Source organism: Macaca fascicularis, chromosome 3 (genome assembly GCF_037993035.2).
Source record: "Macaca fascicularis isolate 582-1 chromosome 3, T2T-MFA8v1.1".
Lineage (NCBI taxonomy): Eukaryota > Metazoa > Chordata > Mammalia > Primates > Cercopithecidae > Macaca > Macaca fascicularis.
Window position 1 is genome coordinate 165,178,413 of NC_088377.1, and position 19,154 is coordinate 165,197,566.

General features: G+C 35.8%; 1 protein-coding gene across 3 annotated transcripts; it reads right to left on the minus strand.

The window, feature by feature from the left end:
- Positions 1-91: 91 nt before the first annotated feature.
- NDUFA5 (NADH:ubiquinone oxidoreductase subunit A5) lies at positions 92-17,888 on the minus strand. Of its 3 annotated transcripts, XM_045388467.3 has the most exons (5): positions 17,845-17,888; positions 17,474-17,518; positions 10,605-10,721; positions 5,137-5,202; positions 92-1,745 (listed from the first exon to the last, which is right to left on the minus strand). In XM_045388467.3, the coding sequence occupies exons 1-5, from the start codon at positions 17,863-17,865 to the stop codon at positions 1,644-1,646; spliced, it is 351 nt and encodes a 116-aa protein (XP_045244402.2). In that variant the 5' UTR covers positions 17,866-17,888; the 3' UTR covers positions 92-1,643. The 3 variants fall into 3 exon arrangements, with proteins under 3 accessions (XP_045244402.2, XP_073891995.1, XP_045244403.2); XM_074035894.1 differs by lacking the exon at positions 10,605-10,721; XM_045388468.3 differs by lacking the exon at positions 5,137-5,202.
- Between the last annotated feature and the right edge of the window lie 1,266 nt (positions 17,889-19,154).

Genomic DNA, 19,154 nt, shown 5'->3' on the forward strand with positions numbered 1-19,154 from the left:
CAAAAACACAACAAGCCATCTTTGTTCCAAAGGACCTGAAAAAAAAAATGGTTGGCTAGAAAATTACCTTGAAAGTACCCAGGCAAACACATTTTTAGGATCATGTTTTAATAAATATATTATATATTCAAGAAATGTTTAGAACTGAAAATGTTGTTATAAATCATATTCTACTTCTTTTACAGCATTAGAAATAGGCCATTCTAAGAACAGGCCAAACTTGCCTCAATGTACTCATTAACAATACTAGAATCATGAGAATGAGAAACCTTCTAACTCCCCCTCTAACACTTCCCCACAAGGAGACTTCTTGCACTCTAACCTCTAAGAATCCATCTTATTTAATATTTATTTAGTATTCATGTTACAGCTCTATGAGGGGAGAAATATACTGGAAAGAAGGAAAAATACCATTTTTTTCTCATTCTGAGCAAATGTGCACGTGTGTGCGCGCGCACACACACGTATACACAAAACCCCACAAGAGTATAATATTATCTATGAAGGAAAGAGATACCAAGTTAAATTTAACCAAGTATTTAGAAATGACAGGGAGCTAGGAAGAAAAGGCGAAAACACATGTAATTTTATTTTTAACCTTAAGCTTGCCAACTTCTTTCCCTGAACAGCATTTGTCTTGTTTTGATACCCACCTACAGTTATATTAGAAACGTACTGCAAACTATTTAGTGATTCCACTTTGAATTTAGTCACATGACTAAGATGTTTTGAATATAAGCCTATCCGTATGCCAGATACAAATTTCAGGAACTCTTAATGTCTCTTCTTTTACAGAAACTCTACCTCTATCCTGATGTAATTAGGTTGATTAAGAAAATTAAAGGCCACGGGCCAGAAAACTAACTTCCACAAATGCAACAAAAGGAAAAGTTTCTCCAATAACCTCTATGAAATGGGAAATCTTTCTTTTAAGTACTAAGTCAATTTCTTCAACTGTACAATGTATTTGAATTTGATGGTTTTCAAATATAACATAGTAACAACAAAATATAATAAAGACTATAAGAAAACAGAGTAAATGATATAATTCAAAAAATAATGACTAAAATAAAATGACATTATGGATTTTGTAATCCAACATATAATTATATATTTAAGTTTTATTTTACATACATAAGATCACAGCTAAGGAGGTTAACCATAATTTCAAATTTTATCACCAGTCACTTGTGCCATTTTATCACATTTGAAAATACTCACTCGTATTATTTACTTCAAACAGTGATCTATAAATTTGTTTAGACTATATTAAGGACCTTTTCTTCTTCAGGATAACTTAAAAAAATTAAATGACGTATTGAACAGACTACTGAAGAAACTTTACTTTTTAATTATAGTCTCTGCATTGAAGATCTGTAGGAATTTTTCTTTAATAATTTTCAAATCTTCCCATGACCTCTCTGTTCATAGAAATATCATCTTTGAAATAATTTGTGTGAATACTTTATAAATCAAAAATGGATTCACATGACCGTATTACCATAATCACCAATTTTAACAGTCTCCTAGATATTTTCTATATCACTTTTCTTGATTATAAAATGTAAGATGAAAACACTCTTAATATAACAGTATATTTAATTACATCAGTTTCCCATCAACACATCAAAGTCACTTAATAATTATATTGGCCATTTCCACTGATCGGCAGGAGGCTCTTCCACTAATGGCTCCCATGGTTTCCAGTCCCTCATTTTTCTTGCCAGACTTAGTTCATGTTCAGCCTGTGAATACAAATTTTTTAAAAGATCATTGGATTTTACTCTTCAACAGATATTTATGAGAACTAACAACTGATATTTAACTACTGGATACTACTTTCATTTAATATCTCATAATCTATTCTACCATCAAATGTTGAATATTAAGTAATTAAATTACCTTAATTCTCACAGCTACACAATCAGAAGAAAGAATATCTTTTGATGTCTTCTATTTGATTGAAATTGGCTACAATGTTTAAAAGTTTAGTTGGTGAGGTTTTTTATCTTAATAATATTTCACAAGTTTTTTGAGAATCAGAAGTATGTCTTTACATCTATGTCAGTGACTTTCAAACTTTATTTTACCATGGCCCAAAGTAAGAAAATATGTTTTATTGTAGGTTCCACAATATAAACATATAACTAAAATTTTTAAATCATTATCTTTACTAGCAGTGATACGTTCTTTTTTCTATTGTGTTTTTTTAATGCTAATCACTATCTAACTGATTCCATCACCCATAGTCACTTGAGACCCAGAATTTATAAAACAGTGATCTGTGGAATGTAGAACACAATAAGTGTATAAAAAATATTTACTAACTGAATAAATTCCTTAATTATGTTTCATTTAATTTTTCCTTTCAAACACAACTTATATTTAACAAATGCATTTTAGGTAGCTTTTAATTTCATATTTTTTCTACAACAAAAAAATATTTATGACAACTCCAGCCAACCTGCAAGATGAATATTATTAAACACCTGTCAGGATGTTACAAAAGAAATTCAAACACAGAATAAGTGCTTGGATTATATTAAAGGTAATTATTATTATACAGTTAAAAGATAATACCCCATTTGTGCCAGCGGTCCCAAAAGTCAATCTATGTTTACAAGCAACTGTAAAAAACAATGAGTTAAAGAGCAGATGAATGGAAATCAGGGGTAGAGGTATTACTAATGCCAAAAGGAGAAAATAATTTAAATACTGATGAAATATTTCCTAAGGTTGCCCTGAGTCTCTTGAACATCCAGTGCTTTCTCAATCTCCCCCAGGCATTATATATAGGGCATGAGGAGGGCACCCAGCCCTCATTCATCCTTGAGAATCAGCCCTATCTCAGGAACCTGAATCCAGCTGCACCTGGCCCCTGATGCCTATTTCCTCCTTCTTCTCTGGCTTCTGACACACTGTCATACCACCCATCTAGAAATGAGACTGTCTAATATGTTAGTCACTACCCATACATAGCTATTGGGGATTTGAAATGCAGCTAGGCCAAATTCAGATGTGCTGCAAAGAGTAAAATGCATACCAGAGTTTGATGACTTCATATAAAAAAGAATGTAAAATATCTCAATATTTTTATGATATGTTTAAATAATATACTACATATACTGAGTTAAAAAAAAATTACTAAAACTAAATTACCCTTAATACTGACCATGAAAACATGGGGAACTGCACCGCTGACTTAAAAATACTTAATATGCCTTAAACTCAATTCCATGAAAAATTAATATCTCAACTAGATAAAGTCATGATCAAAGTGAAATCAGGTGGTACAGAAAAGAGAAATAGGTATAGGACAACAGTATAAGGTTTGCGGCAAGTTCCTATAACACTGTATCTAGTACCATAGCCTACCTGACGAATATAAAGGCCAGGAAAATAGGCCTTTGAATAACTGAAAGTCTACATTCACAGAAAGCTGTCTGAATGCTATACTCCTCTTTTTCCAGGGCCATCTAACAATTCTTTTGATTTGGTATATCATGTCTGTTGGTGATACACCTCCCTAATCTCCAGTAGTACCCAGTATTTCCTTTTATCTGTCCTTCAATCAACAGTAAGAAAACATTAGAAAGGGTTACATTTGAAAAAAGATACAAGAAAATAAAAATTAAATAAAACAGAATTGAGTATTTATCAGATGCTTATAAGACAAAGACATTCTAAACCTATAATATGGGGGTTGCAGGGGTGTGGAACAACAAAATTTCACCAAATAAAAAAAAAATCTGAGCTGGGAAAGGTGGCCATGTCTATAATCCCAGCACTTTGGGAGGCCAAGGCGGGCAGATCACCTGAGGTCGGGAGTTCGAGACCAGCCTGACCAACATGGAGAAACCCCATCTCTACTAAAAATACAAAATTAGCTGGGCATGGTGGCACATGCCTGTAATCCCAGCCACTCAGGAGGCTGAGGCAGGAGAATTGCTTGAACTCAGGAAGCGGAGGTTGCAGTGAGCCAAGATCGTGCCACTGCACTTCAGACTGGGCAACAAGAGCAAAACTCCGTCTCAAACAAACAAACAAAAAAATTGAAAACCTATACATGTGAGGGAAAAAAACCCATTTGAGAGGCATAAGCAGGCTAAAAAAAGTACGTGCAGACAATGTCACAAAAGTTTAATGTTAATATCTTTTATTATAAAAAGACACTCATATGGATAAATGACACAAAGACTAAATGACAGAGTAAAAATATTAATGATATAATTTATAAAATCTAAGAACATATTTTTAAAGCTTAACCTTACTAGCAACTGGAGAAAAAAGACGCAAAACTTAAAAAAAAAAAAAAAAAAGAGGCATCATTCTTTTCCCATAGATGCTTTAAAAAACTAACTATGGAATATTCAAAATAGTATATTTCCACCCTATTTACATCAGTAACCTATCTATTTCTATAACCTACCTATGACCAAAGGAAAAGAATTAAAATTCAGATTAAACAAAACTAAACTGTAGTGTTTATTCTCTTGTCTAAGTAGCAGGTATAGTGAGAGGAGAAGAAAATTTCCCAATAGAATAAGATTTAAAATAGTCTAAATGTAATTAATAATGTTAATAACTTTTCTAATCTCAATCTCTTCCTAATCATGCTTACATTTTACTACTCAATATTATATGTCAGGGTTAGTATTTGGGAAGTAATGCAGAATTAAGCTCTCAAATATACTATGCAATTGTTTTTTAACTTGCTCAAATGCTCAAGAACCAAAAATAAAAACAAAAGTATATTTTAATTTTATAATTCAAAATGTCTGTATTTTTCCCTACTAAAAATATGCCACACTCTTAAAATAAGATACAACTATTAAAACAACAGTAATATTGCGTTACCAATTTAAACTAAGGTTAGGCCAAGGAGAACATGCTGATTAAATTAAAAGAGTGTCAAACTCCAGGCTTCTAACAGAAGTCTCACAAATTCATGCTATAATCAACAATAAATACTATAATCAACATATACATGAGAAGCACCACATTTTCTATATGTGATTAGTCTTACATATTTGATGAGTTGATATAAATAAGGAAATTCAGTTTTCCTTTCATTCTGGAATGTCAGTTGTGTGTCTCTATGAAACCAAACACCTAAATAGTCAACTTTTTCTTTACCTGAAGAATCACCTCTTCTAATTGACCACCTTGAAGTTGGTCTTCTAATTTTTTAACATCTGGTTCCTATAATTTCAGGGAGAAAAAAAAAATTAAAGAAGCATACTCTCTGAAAGTTTCAATATCCCGTATTTTAAAATTCCTATATAAAAACACTTAAAAATACAACTTTTCATGCATCATACTCTTTTTACTAAATATTTGGTGAAAATTCATTTCACCTCTGCTATTTTATTGCTTTTCTGTCTTAATATTGAAAAGTGCTAAATGTTTATTGACAAGCTGATCAAGGGACAGAAATACAATGTCAAATTCTGTCTTCCTAAAACAGATTTTAAAATATGACTTTGCTTTCTTAGTATTTCCTATATTTCCTCTGAAAGCGTTAGAATTAAAAATAAATGCTACCCTATGACCCAGAAATTACACTCCTAGGCATAACGCCAAACAGAAATGCGTAATATATATACACACACACACGTGTCTGTATATGCGTGTATATATATACACACATACACATATACACATATACACATATGTGTATGTGTGTGTGTGTGTATATATGTTTTATTTTTATTTTTTAATTTTATTTTTATTTAATTTTTTTTTTTTTTTTTGAGATGAGTCTCGCTCTGTCCAGGCTGGAGTGCTGTGGCACAATCTCTGCTCACTGCAAGCTCTGCCTCCCAGATTCAAGCCATTCTCCTGCCTCAGCCTCCCAAGTAGCTGGGACTAGAGGCGCCCGCCACCACGCTCAGCTAATTTTTTTCCATTTTTAGTAGAGATGAGGTTTCACTGTGTTAGCCAGGATGGTCTTGATCTCCTGACCTCGTGATCCACCCACCTCAGCCTCCCAAGGTGCTGGGATTACAGGCGTGAGCCACCCTGCCTGGCCGCATAATATATTTTTTAAAAAACATGTTTGAGAATATTCACAGCAGCACAAATTACAGCCCCAAACTAGAAATAACCCAAATGACCATCTGTAATAAAATGGATCAATTAATTATAATATTTGGATATAATACTTCACAGCAATGAAAATGAATAAACTGTATGCAATAATATAGATGATTCTCTTAACCACAGTATTAAGCAAAAGCCAGAGTATAGTACGTACAAGACAGTACATGCTAATGATTTCACTTATATAAAATTCAAAAACAGGCAAAAAGAAGTCCAAATAGAGATTAGCTTTACAAGTAGTAAATTGAAGGGGAAGAGGCAAGGGTTTGGTTATTCTGGAAAAGTCCTTTTTTTCTACACATTTGTAATGTATATAATTCTTGAATAAAAGTTTTTAAAAACAAAATGTTAATATAGTACCTCGAACACTCAACGACATTTAGTTATTTTCTAGTAAACTGAGCTTTTTGAGCCAGAAATCTGTAAATATACCCACATACGTAAATAAGGCTTTGTCATTTCAGGGTGTTTTTCTGGCCAATAAATGGAATAAAGAGGGACAAAATAAGACATTTTGTTTTTCAACACAAGACTTGATGTGTTACTGCCTCAGAGTATCTGCTGGATGGCCCAGGGTATCTGCATCACTTGTTCCTTCACCACCTTTCAAATCTTTGCTCAAATAACACCTTCTTATTGATAACTACTGATAATTTACATTGTGACAGGCTGAATAACACCACAAAAGATATACATGTATTAACTTCTAGAAACTGTGACTGTTACTTTATACAGCAAAGACTTCACATATATGATCAAGTTAAGGATGCTGACATAGGGAGATTTTCCTGAATTATCCATATAGTCCCTAACTGCAATTATAAGTGTCCTTATAAGAGAGAGGGAGGGATATTACACACAGAAAAGGAAAAGGTAATGTAACCACAAAGGCAGAAACTGCAGTGATGAGACCACAAGCCAATGAATGCCAAAAGCACCAGAAGCTGAAAGAGGCAAGAACAGATTCTACCCCATATTCTCCAAAGCAAGCACAGCCCTGACACCACCACCTTGATTTGGGTCCCTGATGTTGATTTCCAACTTCTTGCCTCCAGAAATCTAATAAAATAAACTTATATTGTTTTAAGCCACAAAGTTTGTGGGAATATTACAGCAGCCATAGTAAAGTAATACACAGTGTAACATCCCCCATCCCCACAATGGTACACATTTTCCTTGTTTTATTTTCCTTCACTGCACTTACTATTTTCTAACACACTATGTACTTCTTTACTCACTTTTTACTTTTTTTTTCTTTTGGTCTCCCATCACTAACACGTAATCTCCAAGAAGGCAAGGATTTTTAATCTGTTTTGTGCCAACTAAGCACAAGTTTCCATGCTAGAACCACACATGGCATGTAGCAGTCATTCAATAAATGTTTCTTGGTGAAAGAAGTGAATACAAAAAAAACAGTGGAAAAGGGGGGAAAAAGGGGAAAAAGTAATGAGCATGTTTGAGACAGATTATTTACAGGGAATTAACTCATATATGAGACCAAAAATCAAAAACAAAACAGGGAAGCTGGTCACTGTTTTAAGAGACTCGGGAGAGTAAAGGTAAAGAAGGCAAGGAATGTTCAACAACACTTTCAGTTCAGAAAAAGCCAGTGTTAGGTGAACAATTCAAAATTTGTCTTACTGATAGTGAATAATGTGATTTTTAGTCACCAATGGCATAATACCATTAAACTTGATAAGGTACCATGTACTGAATGCTCACTATATACTTGGGACTATGTTAAGCTTTTACATACATTACCTCATTCAGTTCTAACAAAAAGTGTTCAAGGTGGGTATTATTATACCCAAGTTATAAATGATGAAATTGAGACAGAGAACATTAGCAATATGCCAAGTCACTCCACAAATAAGTATTAGAACTAAGATGAAAATCTTGGACAGGGACACAAACCAATGCTTTTCACCAAAATATTACTATCTCCCTAGTAATAATCTGAAAAAAGAAAAAAGTTACTTTTATTTCTACTTTAGGCTTAGTAAATAGATATTGTATAATCATGGCAATATTCACTGAAGATTTTGTGTGTGGCTCTATGCAGGATTAAAAATCTGTGACAATTTTACCAAAAACAGGAATCAGAGATACAACTGTTAAGTGTTTGGGGTTATATCTAGCCTTTTGGATAAAGAAACATTTCTAAGGAACCTTGTGTTTCAGGTACTATGCTAGAGTCTAAGGATACAAAGTTGAATACAATATCATTAACAAGTAGCTTATGGCTGGTGGAGACATAATACAGTTATGACCAGTAAAACTGAAAGGAGGTAACGAAGTTGTCAAACTCTACTTAAGAAAGTAAGAAAAGGTTTCACAGAAGAAGTGATGATTTATAAAGAAAAAGTAAGAACTATCAGACAAGGTAAAGGCATTCCAGGAAATGAGAAAATATAAATGAACACAAAAATAAAAATGCAAGGAATCCACAGAACTGCTAGCAGTTTGGTATTGCTTAAGAATAGAGTATAAAACAAGAAGCAACAGCATATGATTGAGAAAATAACCAAGAGCCAGAACTTAGAAGGTCTTCTATACCATGTTAAGGACTTTACCCTGTTAGGCCAATGGTTCCCAAACATGGCCATACATCAAAATCATGCAGATAAAGGTAGCTAAGTAAGTTTCATACAACCAGTTCAACATATATCCTTAAACTCAGCCTTTGAGAAACACTGAACAGAAAACCACAGTAAGATGTTAAGCAAGACAGTACAGTTGGCCCTCAGGATCCATATCTGTGGATTCAACTGAGAATGGATTCAACCAACCACAGATGGAAAACATTAAAAAAAACACACACAATAAAAATAACAATACAGCAATTTTTAAAATACAGTATAACTATTTACATAGCATTACATTGTAGTAGGTATTATAAGTAAACTAGAGATGATGTAAAGTATACAAGAGGATGTGAACAGGTTATATGCAAATACTATGCCATTTTATATAAGGGACTTGAGCATCCTTGTATTTTGGCATCCATGGGAATCCTGGAACCAATCTTTCATGGATACCAAGGGACAACTGTACCATCACAAGATTTACATATTGAAAAAAAAATCACTCTATTATTGGCTATATGGTAGAGCATGTAATGAAGTATAATGGAAGTACAAACAGATCAATTAGTTATAAAGCGGTTTAAATAGCAGAGAAAAGGATTTTAGAACCAGTAAGTAAAGAAGTATGAGAGTAAACCCTTCTTTGGTTGAAACTGGCTATGGGAGAAAACAGAAAAATAGGGCAATAAGTAAAGAAAAATATAAGCATATAGGTTTTTTTTATTTTAAGATAGGAACAAGCTAAAAATATTTGAGGCTATTTGAAAGATGATGATAAAATGGGAGAGGCACCGGGTGCAGGTGGCTCATACCTATGATCCCAGCACTTTGGAAGGTCAAGGCAGGAAGGTCACTTGACCTTCCAAAGAGTTTGACATCAGCTAGGGCAACACAGTGAAACTCCACCTCTACAAAAAATTTTAAAAATTAGCTGGGCATGATGGTGAATGCCTGTGGTCCCAGCTACTTGGGAGGCTGAGGTAGGAGGATTGCTTGAGACTGGCAGGTCAAGGCTATAGTGAGCTGTGATCGTGCCACTGCACTCTGGACTGGGTAACAGAGTGAGACCCATCATATAATACAATACAAAAAACAATATAAAACAAACCACATGTTTTGTTGCATACCTAACAAAAGATAGGAATTCTCTTTGAACTATATAGTCTGGTAATCTAATAAGAAGAAATATGTGTGCCTAGGATCACTTATGCATGTATATAAATTTCCTTCAGAGTTTTTAAGCACTATTTTAGATAATTACATAGAGTCCATTTAATGATTGCTAGTGTGAAAATTTAACAATAGTGCAATACAGTTTGGTATGAATCAGCAGTCTAGACTTTTATTAACTGCTATTTAATAGCAGTTAATAAGTATCCATGAAAGATTGGTTCCAGGATTCCTATAGATGCCAAAATACAAGGATGCTCAAGTCCCTTATATAAAATGGCATAGTATTTGCATATAACCTGTTCACATCCTCTTGTATACTTTAACTGCTAATAGCAGTCTAGTCTTTTTGATAGGTTTCTTTGGGAAAAAAAAATGCCCTTTTTTTGTTTTTCTTTTATTGTTCTCTAAGATTAGAAAAACGAGATCAAGACTGATATATCCATAGACAAAAAGCAAAAGATCAATAAAGGACTAAATAGGGAAGAGAGGTAAAAGGAACAGCTACAATGTTACTTCAAGGAAGGATCTGATCCTACTCTCAAACTCCAGTATATAACAGAGCCCTGCATATAGAAAACACTCAATAAACAAGAGTTTGCCGAATAAAAGGGAGGAATGGGAAAAGAGCACTGAAGGAAGGAGAATAGAAGAAAAATGTGTAGGATATATAAAAAATAAGGAACTAAACTTTTCGGTTAAATGATACCACAAATCCAAGAAAACAAAACTGATTTAGCTACTTACCGCTTTAACCATAGCCAGCTTCTCATTTGTAATCTGTTCTGTATACTTTCTATATGCTGCATTTTTAGGGATTTCCGCAAGAACATCAAGAATCTTTGTGTACAATATACTTAGCCTCTGAAAAGACAAACCATACAAATTTCCATAGGTTAAAATATTACCAAAGACTTTTGTAAGTCTTTAAAAAGTCTTTGTAAGACTTTAAAAAGTCTCATAGACAAAACAAACAAAACTCACATCTGTTTTTTTTTTTTTTTAATTCTTCTTTGCTGTGACTTCTTTATGTCTGTGCCCTATCTACACCCTTTACAACCTAGGAAAAACCTGTATATAAATGTGGGAACATTCTGTATTTTCTATGTATGACAAGTTCTAGATAAGTGAAAGGTATGATAACAAGTAGAAACAAAACTAACTAATGACCTTTTTGGAAATCAAATCATTTACCAAATCTGTATTTTTCTTCCTTCCTTTCTTTCTTTTTTTTTTGAGATGAAGTTTCACTCGTTGTACAATGGCATGATGTCGGCTCATTGCAACCTCCATTTCCCGGGTTCAAGCAATTCTCCTGCCTCTGCCTCCAAAGTAGCTGGGATTACAGGTGGCCGCCACCACACTTGGCTAATTTTTGTATTTTTAGTAGAGTTGGGGTTCTGCCATGTTGACCAGGCTAATCAGAAACAAAACTAACTTATTGCTAATGACCTTTTTGGAAATCAAGTCATTTACTAAATCAGTAGTTTTCTTTCTTTCCTTTTTTTCTTTTCCCCCAGAGACAGAGTTTTGCTCTTATAGACCAGGCTGGAGTACAATGGCGTGATCTCGGCTCACTACAACCTCCACCTCCTGGGGCAAGTGATTCTCCTGCCTCTGCCTCCCAAGTAGCTGGATTACAGGTGCCTGCCACGACGCCTGACTACTTTTTGTATTTTTAGGAGAGACAGGGTTTTGCCATGTTGGCCAGGATGGTCTCAAACTCCTGACCTCAGGTGATGTGCCCACCTCGGCCTCCCAAAGTGCAGGGATTAAAGGCATGAGCCCACCTAGCCTGAATCAGTATTTTTCAAAGTGAAGTCCTAAGCCCTGCAAATTCTTTTTTCTTTTTTTTCAATGTTTCTTATTTGAATTTCTGTAGAAATAAACACATATAAGCATTACATCTGTATGATCAAATTTAACTAAATATAGTCATAATACTTCAGTGTTCTCGCTTCTGATTATGAATGAGTTATGACATAAAGTCTGCATAAAAGGCTCAACAGAAAAAGTAGCAAGAGAACTGAGTCAATGCATAGCATGTATTGAAGCATACTGAACTTAAACTTCAGTATAGAAATCACTTAGTAAGAAGTTGATCCTCTCCAATTTAAATATATAATGCATATATTAGTTTTTAATACAGCATTTTAATTAAGTTTTAATCTGATCTAAAATGCAGGTTTAAAATTTTCATCTTTCATGACAAAAATATATCAGTTTCTAGAGAAATGCAGATGAAAATGGGATGATTAATATAGAAGAAAAGAAAAAAATGTTATGAATAGTATGGAAATTTAATTTATCATCCAAACTTGGACACTTATGACAGTGAAAAGATACCTATTAATCATTATGCCAAACCACAGGCATAAACCAGATTAGGTGAAACAAACAAGACATGATCACTCCAGGAGCAAATCTCAATAATTACAAGTATATAAACCCTTCTCCTCAAGAGCAACCTTTAAAAAAAAAAAAAAAAAGTGTGCAGTCCTCACTATTGACAATAGCAAAGACTTGGAACCAACCCAAAATGCCCAATGATAGACTGGGTAAAGAAAATATGGCACATATACACCATGGAATACTATGCAGCCATAAAAAAGGATGAGTTCATGTCCTTTGCAGGGAAATGGATGAAGCTGGAAACCATCATTCTCAGCAAACTAACACAAGAACAGAAAACCAAACACCACATGTTCTCACTCATAAGTGAGAGCTGAACAATGAGAACAAATGGACACAGGGAGGGGAACATGACACACCAGTGCCTGTCAGTGGGTGGGGGGCTAGGGGAGGGATAGCATTAGGAGAAATACCTAATGTAGATGACGGGTTGATGGGTGCAGCAAACCACCATGGCATGTGTATACCTATGTAACAAACCTGCACATTCTGCACGTGTATCCCAGAACTTAAAGTATAACTAAAAAAAAAAAAAAAATTGTGTGCGGCAACAGGGTAAAGCAAAAATAAAAAGCAGGTAAGCTGTAAGTCTGTCTTTCTTCATGGTCCAGGACACATAGTCCTCCTGCACAAATAACTCACAATCTTCATGTGCCCAGCTATCACCAGACCCTCCCCTGATAGCTCACTGCAACCTAGGTGTTATCAGTACTGCACAAAGCTCTCTTCGGCACACAGCACAAGCACCATCCTTTAAGATCCCCAGCAAGCCTTTGCTACTTGCAGTCAGCTCTTCTTCTGCTGACTTGTCAATAGCTTTCTTGCAATGTATTTTCATACTTTCTCTAATAAATCTGCCTTTCTTTACCTCAAATGTCTTGGTAAATTATTTTTACCACCACGCAACACCAGCCCCAGACAATCACCACCCATGGCAAAATATACTCAGTACTCCCATGTACAATACCACACTGTTTGCGTATAAAGATAGACTGGACACGGATCACACTCCAATATGTTTAAGGTACTATAGAGTGTACTTACCTGTTCTCATGCTGCTAATAGAGACATTCCCAAGACTGGGTGATTTATAAAGGAAAAGAAGTTTAATGAACTCACAGCTCCACATGGCTGAAGAAGCCTCACAATCATGGCAGAACGTGAAAGAGGGTCAAAGGCACGTCTTACATGGCAGGAAGCAAGAGAGCCTGTGCAGGAGAACTGCCCTTTATAAAACCATCAGATCTCATGAGACTTCTTCACTATCAAAAGAACAGCATGGGAAAAACCCACCCCAAGATTCAATTACCTCCCACCAGGTCCCTCTCCCACGACACATGGGGATTATGGGAGCTACAATTCAAGATGAGATTTGGATGGGGACAGAGCTAAACCATATCACAGGGTAAGATATAGAAGAGGAATAATAATAAAAATGATAAAAAGAAAAAATAAGTGTGTTTGGCAGGGATGGGGAAATACATAGATCAAAGAGATATTATAATACTCAGCAATGGTTAAGGGTGTGCTAACCAGAACCTAACTGCTTGAGTTTACACTGGCTCCACTCCTTAGGTGCACTGAACAAGTTATTTCCATCTTTGTGCCTCCTTTCCTCATCTGTAAGATGGGAATAATACTGCTTCATAGGGTATATATAACTTAGAACAGTAGCTGGTACACATTAAGTTTCACTAAGTATTAGCATTATTTTTCTATAGCAGAAGAATTCACTTCAGCTGAGACCAGAGAAGGGTTCATATTTCGAAAAGGTAGCATCTAAGATAGACCCAGACGGATGGTAGATCATAGAAACTTGAAGATATTGGAAAAGGCAATTACATAGAGAATACATAGAACTGAATGGCAGAAAATACAGCGAACATAAGGAAGTGGTATACAGTTCTCTTTTCTTGAACTGTGCTGTCCAAAAGAGTAGATGCTAGCTAAATATGGCTATTGAGCACTTGATATGTGGCTAGTCCAAACTGAGATGTGGTATAAGTATAAATACACACCGAATTTTGAAAATTTAGTATGAAAAAAAAACCACTATAAAATATTGTTAATTTTTTTTATTATATACTGAAATGGCAATATTTTAGATGTGTTAGGGTAAATAAAATAATTAAATTTTACCTTTTTCTTCATTAAAAAATTAGTCCTAGAAAATTATAAATTACATACAAACATGGCTTACATTTAAGGCTCGCATTATATTTTTATTGGACAGCACTTGGTTAGAATACAGTAGCTCCCCTTTACCCATCTGTGGTTTCATTTTCCAAGGTTTCAGTTACTAACAGTTAATCTCAGTCAGAAAATATTAAATGAAAAATTCCAGAAATAAACAATTTATAAGTTTTAAACTACGTGCCATTTAAAGTAGTGTGATGAAATCTCACACTATCCCACTCTGTCCTTTCTTCAGCACAAGAGAGTAGTACATTACAATAAGATATTTTGAGAGAAACAGACCACATTCACATAACTTTTATTACAGTATATTGTTGTAATTGTTCTATTTTATTAGTTGTTATCTCTATCTTTTTTTTTTTTTTAGACAGGGTCTCAGTCCATCACCCAGGCTGGAGTGCAGTGGCATCATCACAGCTCACTGTAGCCTCAACCTCTGGGGCTCAAGCAATCCTCCTGCCTCTACCTCCCGAGTAGCTGGGACTATAGGTGCACACCACCACACCTGACTAATTTCCGCATTTTTTGTAGAGACGGGGTTTTGCCATGTTGCTCAGGCTAGTCTTAAACTCCTGGGCTCAAGCAATCCACCCAGCTCAGCCTCCCAAAGTGTTGGGATTACAGGCATGAGCCAGCATGTCCAGCCTGCTTATCTCTTACTGTGCCTAATTTATAAATTAAATTTTATTACGGGTAGGTATGAAAAAACATAGCATACATAGAGTTTGGTACTATATGTGGTTTTCAGACAACCACTGGGGATTTTGGAATGTACTGCTGTACAGGACACATAAGTAAATACATAGGAGATAAAGTTGGAGAAAATGTCAGATTATAAGCGGTTCTGCATTGCAAGTTAAAGCATTCGGGCTTTATTCTGTGGACAATTAAAAGATTTAGAAGAGTCATATGATTAGATTAGGAAAATTAGCTTTGTTGTATTGAGTTAAAAGGACTGAAAGAGAAACAAGGCAGAAAGGCCAGTAAGGAGGTTGTTGCAATTCTCTAAACAAGAACAAGGACCTGAACTGTGGTAGTAACAACAGAAATAGTAAACAGGAGTCAGACTGGAGAGCTGTTATAGAAAAGGATCAGCAAAAATAATAATAATAAAAATCATCATTGAAATGAATACGAGAGTACAAAAGAAATAACAACTATGATGTCCAAATTCCCAGCCTAGGGAGCAGAAAGATATGAAACTATCAAGAAAAATACATCCCACAGAGGAAGAAATATATTTAGAAGGGAAAAACCATGAGTTCAGTTCTTTACAACAATGACAATAAAGTTATTACGAAATCAAATACATTTAGAAGGGAAAAACCATGAGTTCAGTTCTTTACAACAATGACAATAAAGTTATTATGAAATCATAGCAAGTGCAAGACACTCATTCAACTAACACTATTTACTGAGCACATACTATGTGACAGAGTTCTAGCAGTGAAACAATTAAAAATTCCTGCCTTCCTTAAACCTACATTCTAGTAGAGAGATAACAAAATAAAACAGTAGAATAGTGAACCGGAGGGTCACAATAAGAACCTTGTCTTTATTTATTTAGAGTGAAATGGAAAGCCACTACTTTTAAGGAAAGGAGAGATCTGACCCTACCTTATATTTTAACAGACTAACTCTAGTAGCCTGGCTGGAAAAAAAGACCAAATGGAGGCTGTGACAAGCATTGAGAGGCAGTTAGGAAGTGAATGCAATTATCCACATCAGTGATGATGGTGACTGAGGAAGACGGTAGCAGCAGAGGAGGTAGTGAGATGTTGTCAAAATCAAGATATATTTTGAAGGTGGAACCTAGAGGATTTACTGAAATAACAAATGTGGAGTGTAAGAGAAAGGAAGGAATCAAAGATGATTTCAAGTTTCTGACCTGAGTCAAAATAATTGAGCTGCCATTAATTGAGATAAGCAAGCCTGAGAGAAGAGCAGGTTTTAGGCAGAATATCAGGAATCCCATTTCGGACACGTTAACTTTGGGCTGCCTGTCTGACATATACAAGTGGAAATGCCCACTAAGCAATTAAATATTCAAGACTTTCATAAAGGAAGAAGTCAGTGCTTTACATGGAAATCTGTTACCAGTGTAGAGGTGGTATTTAAAACTGTTCTCTATTTGGATTTGCTCTCTCAGTGACTGAGTACAGGTGGAAAAGAAAAGGCCCAAGAGCTAAATTCTGAGTAAGTCAAATTTTAAAAGTGGGCATAAGAGAAATAACCAGAAAAAGAGAAAGCCAAAGAGTAGGGGGGGAAACATCAGGAGACTGGGGGAGTCCTGAAGCCCAGTAAAGAAAGCGCATAATGGAGAAAGTGTCAAATGTGTCAAAAAACGCTGCTATTAGGTCAATGAAGGTGAGAAAGATGAGCTGACCATTGGATTTGGCAGCACGGAGATAACTGGGGAACTTGAAAAACGCCAAGGGTGACTGAGTGCATTCAAGGTGAATAAAAAAGAAATTGGAGAAAATAGAGATAACTCTTTTGAGTTATCTGTAAAGAGAAGCAGAGAAATGGTGCGATTATAGAAGGGAGAAGGATAAAAAAATTTTGTGGGTTTTTTTTATGAAAACATTCGTGAATACAAATGGAAAAGACCTACAGAAGGAAAAGCAGGCAGTACCTTCAGTAAGCTTAAATATATGTAATCCAACTCACCTAAGCATAAACGGTGAGGCAGGGAGAAAAGATGGAAAATGGAGATATAAATTTGAGATGGCGCTGACAGAAGCACGTACAAGTGAAGCCACGAAAATGTCAAGGAAAAAGTCAACAAGAAAACTGGCTTAATAAAGGGGTCATGGCAGAAATAAATAAATAAAAATGCGACATCGGATCAACGAAGTAGGTGGACAGCGCCCGTAACTCAAGAGCTCACGCGGGTTGTAATTAAGGGCTTGAAATATCAGTATCCCGTTAACCCTGCAATAAGCAAAGTGACAGGAATTTAGTCTTCTTTGGGAATTCAGGAATGAAGAAAGAACAAAGGTACATACCTCGTGTGGAGTACTGCACACAGCCAATCCCACAAGGCCAGTGGTCTGTTCAAAAACAAAACACGATTCATGCTGTTTACTACGGTTTCCATACGTCCAGCACGCTAAGGAAATACAAAACCACGAATCCCCCGGCTAAAACTGGTCTAAAGCCAGCTACTGGTCTCTCAGTCCCGCTTGTTTGGAGCTTTTTTTCTCACTCTCCGAGCGGAACCACTAACCGGCCCTACCAGGTAGGGCATGCAGAACGAGTCCCCGAAAAGCACCGCCGAACCCGCGACAGTTAGGGTCAACACCCGCGGGAATTAGGGCTATCGGACTGAGTCTACCCCAACAGTCTAAATTCCAACAGTGACCTCCATTCGTCTCACCTTCTTCAGCACACCCGCCATGACAGCTCCGACGAGTCGATGACGCACAGCCCTTTGGGAACAATTCTCAGACCTGCTCAATCGACCACCGAGGTCGCCACTCTGTCACCCTGGAAACAGCTTAGCTCCACCCCCTCAGGATCTCCAAAGGAGCAAAGACTCTGCCCCGCCCATCCTAAAAGCGAAAAATTGACGCGTGCGTGATGGGCATGCAAGCCTAAAGCTAAGGCAGAATACGATTGGGGAAAGAAAGGGTTTCTCAGGTGTGTCTGCTCCTGTTCCTGCCACTGCTGACGGCTTGCCCCAAGATTGAGGGAAACATTCCCAACTACCAAAAAACTCCAGTCGCTGTAGGAACCTGCACTCTGCTTAACTGTTGATGCATTCCTCAACTTTCCTCTCTCAGTTTAGTAAAATGAAGGTGATAACGGAGCTTGAGCATCCTCTGAACTGACCTCTCAGCAGCAAGTTAGTTCTTCGCACAAGGATATCAGTATTCTGTGTCTTACGAACCAAAGCCATATGGAGTGTGTGGTCATTTTCCATCACTCTTTTCGATTTCACTGGCTGAAGTACATCATCCTTTTTCTCATTTTTTTCAGTTGAAGTGATATCAGACCATACCACTTTTTCCTATCTCCACAAACACTGACCACTCACTATGTGTCAGTTACTGGGATATAATTTCTAAAATGGGATTGTACATCCTGGAATTCAAAGAATAATGAAGGAGGCGTGTATTAATAAAGAATTTGGTAACTAAAAGAAGTTGGTGCAAAGTGTAATGGTACCAGGGAAAAGGAAATAAATAAAAAGTGTGGGTGACTGGAGTTAAAGAAGGTATTTTCTAAAAAGTCAGTAGGTGAAAAGAACAAATTAAGAAAACACAAGTACAAAGGAAAAGAGGTTAAACAATGTTATCTATAAATTCCAGGTGATTTTATGTGATTGGAAAGGTGGGTTTGATTGTTAAGGTAAACTGGTTAAGATCATGAAAGGTGTTGTTTGCCATTCTACAAAATTTGAATTTTATTTTGTAAGGAACGGGAACAATGAGAAGACTTAAGCTTCTAAGTGACACCATCAAATTTGTGTTTCAGATACACAAACAATTTTGGCAACAATTGAAGAGAATGAGTTGGAAGAGATGAGGCCTTTCATTAGAGGCATGAGACTAGAAAAAAAGAAAGCTAAAACAAAAGCAAACCGAAGAGAGGAAATGATAAAGATTAGAAAAGAAAGAGACAGAATATCAATACAGAAAATCAATGAAACCAAAATTGGCAAATCTTTAGTGAAACTAAGAAAAA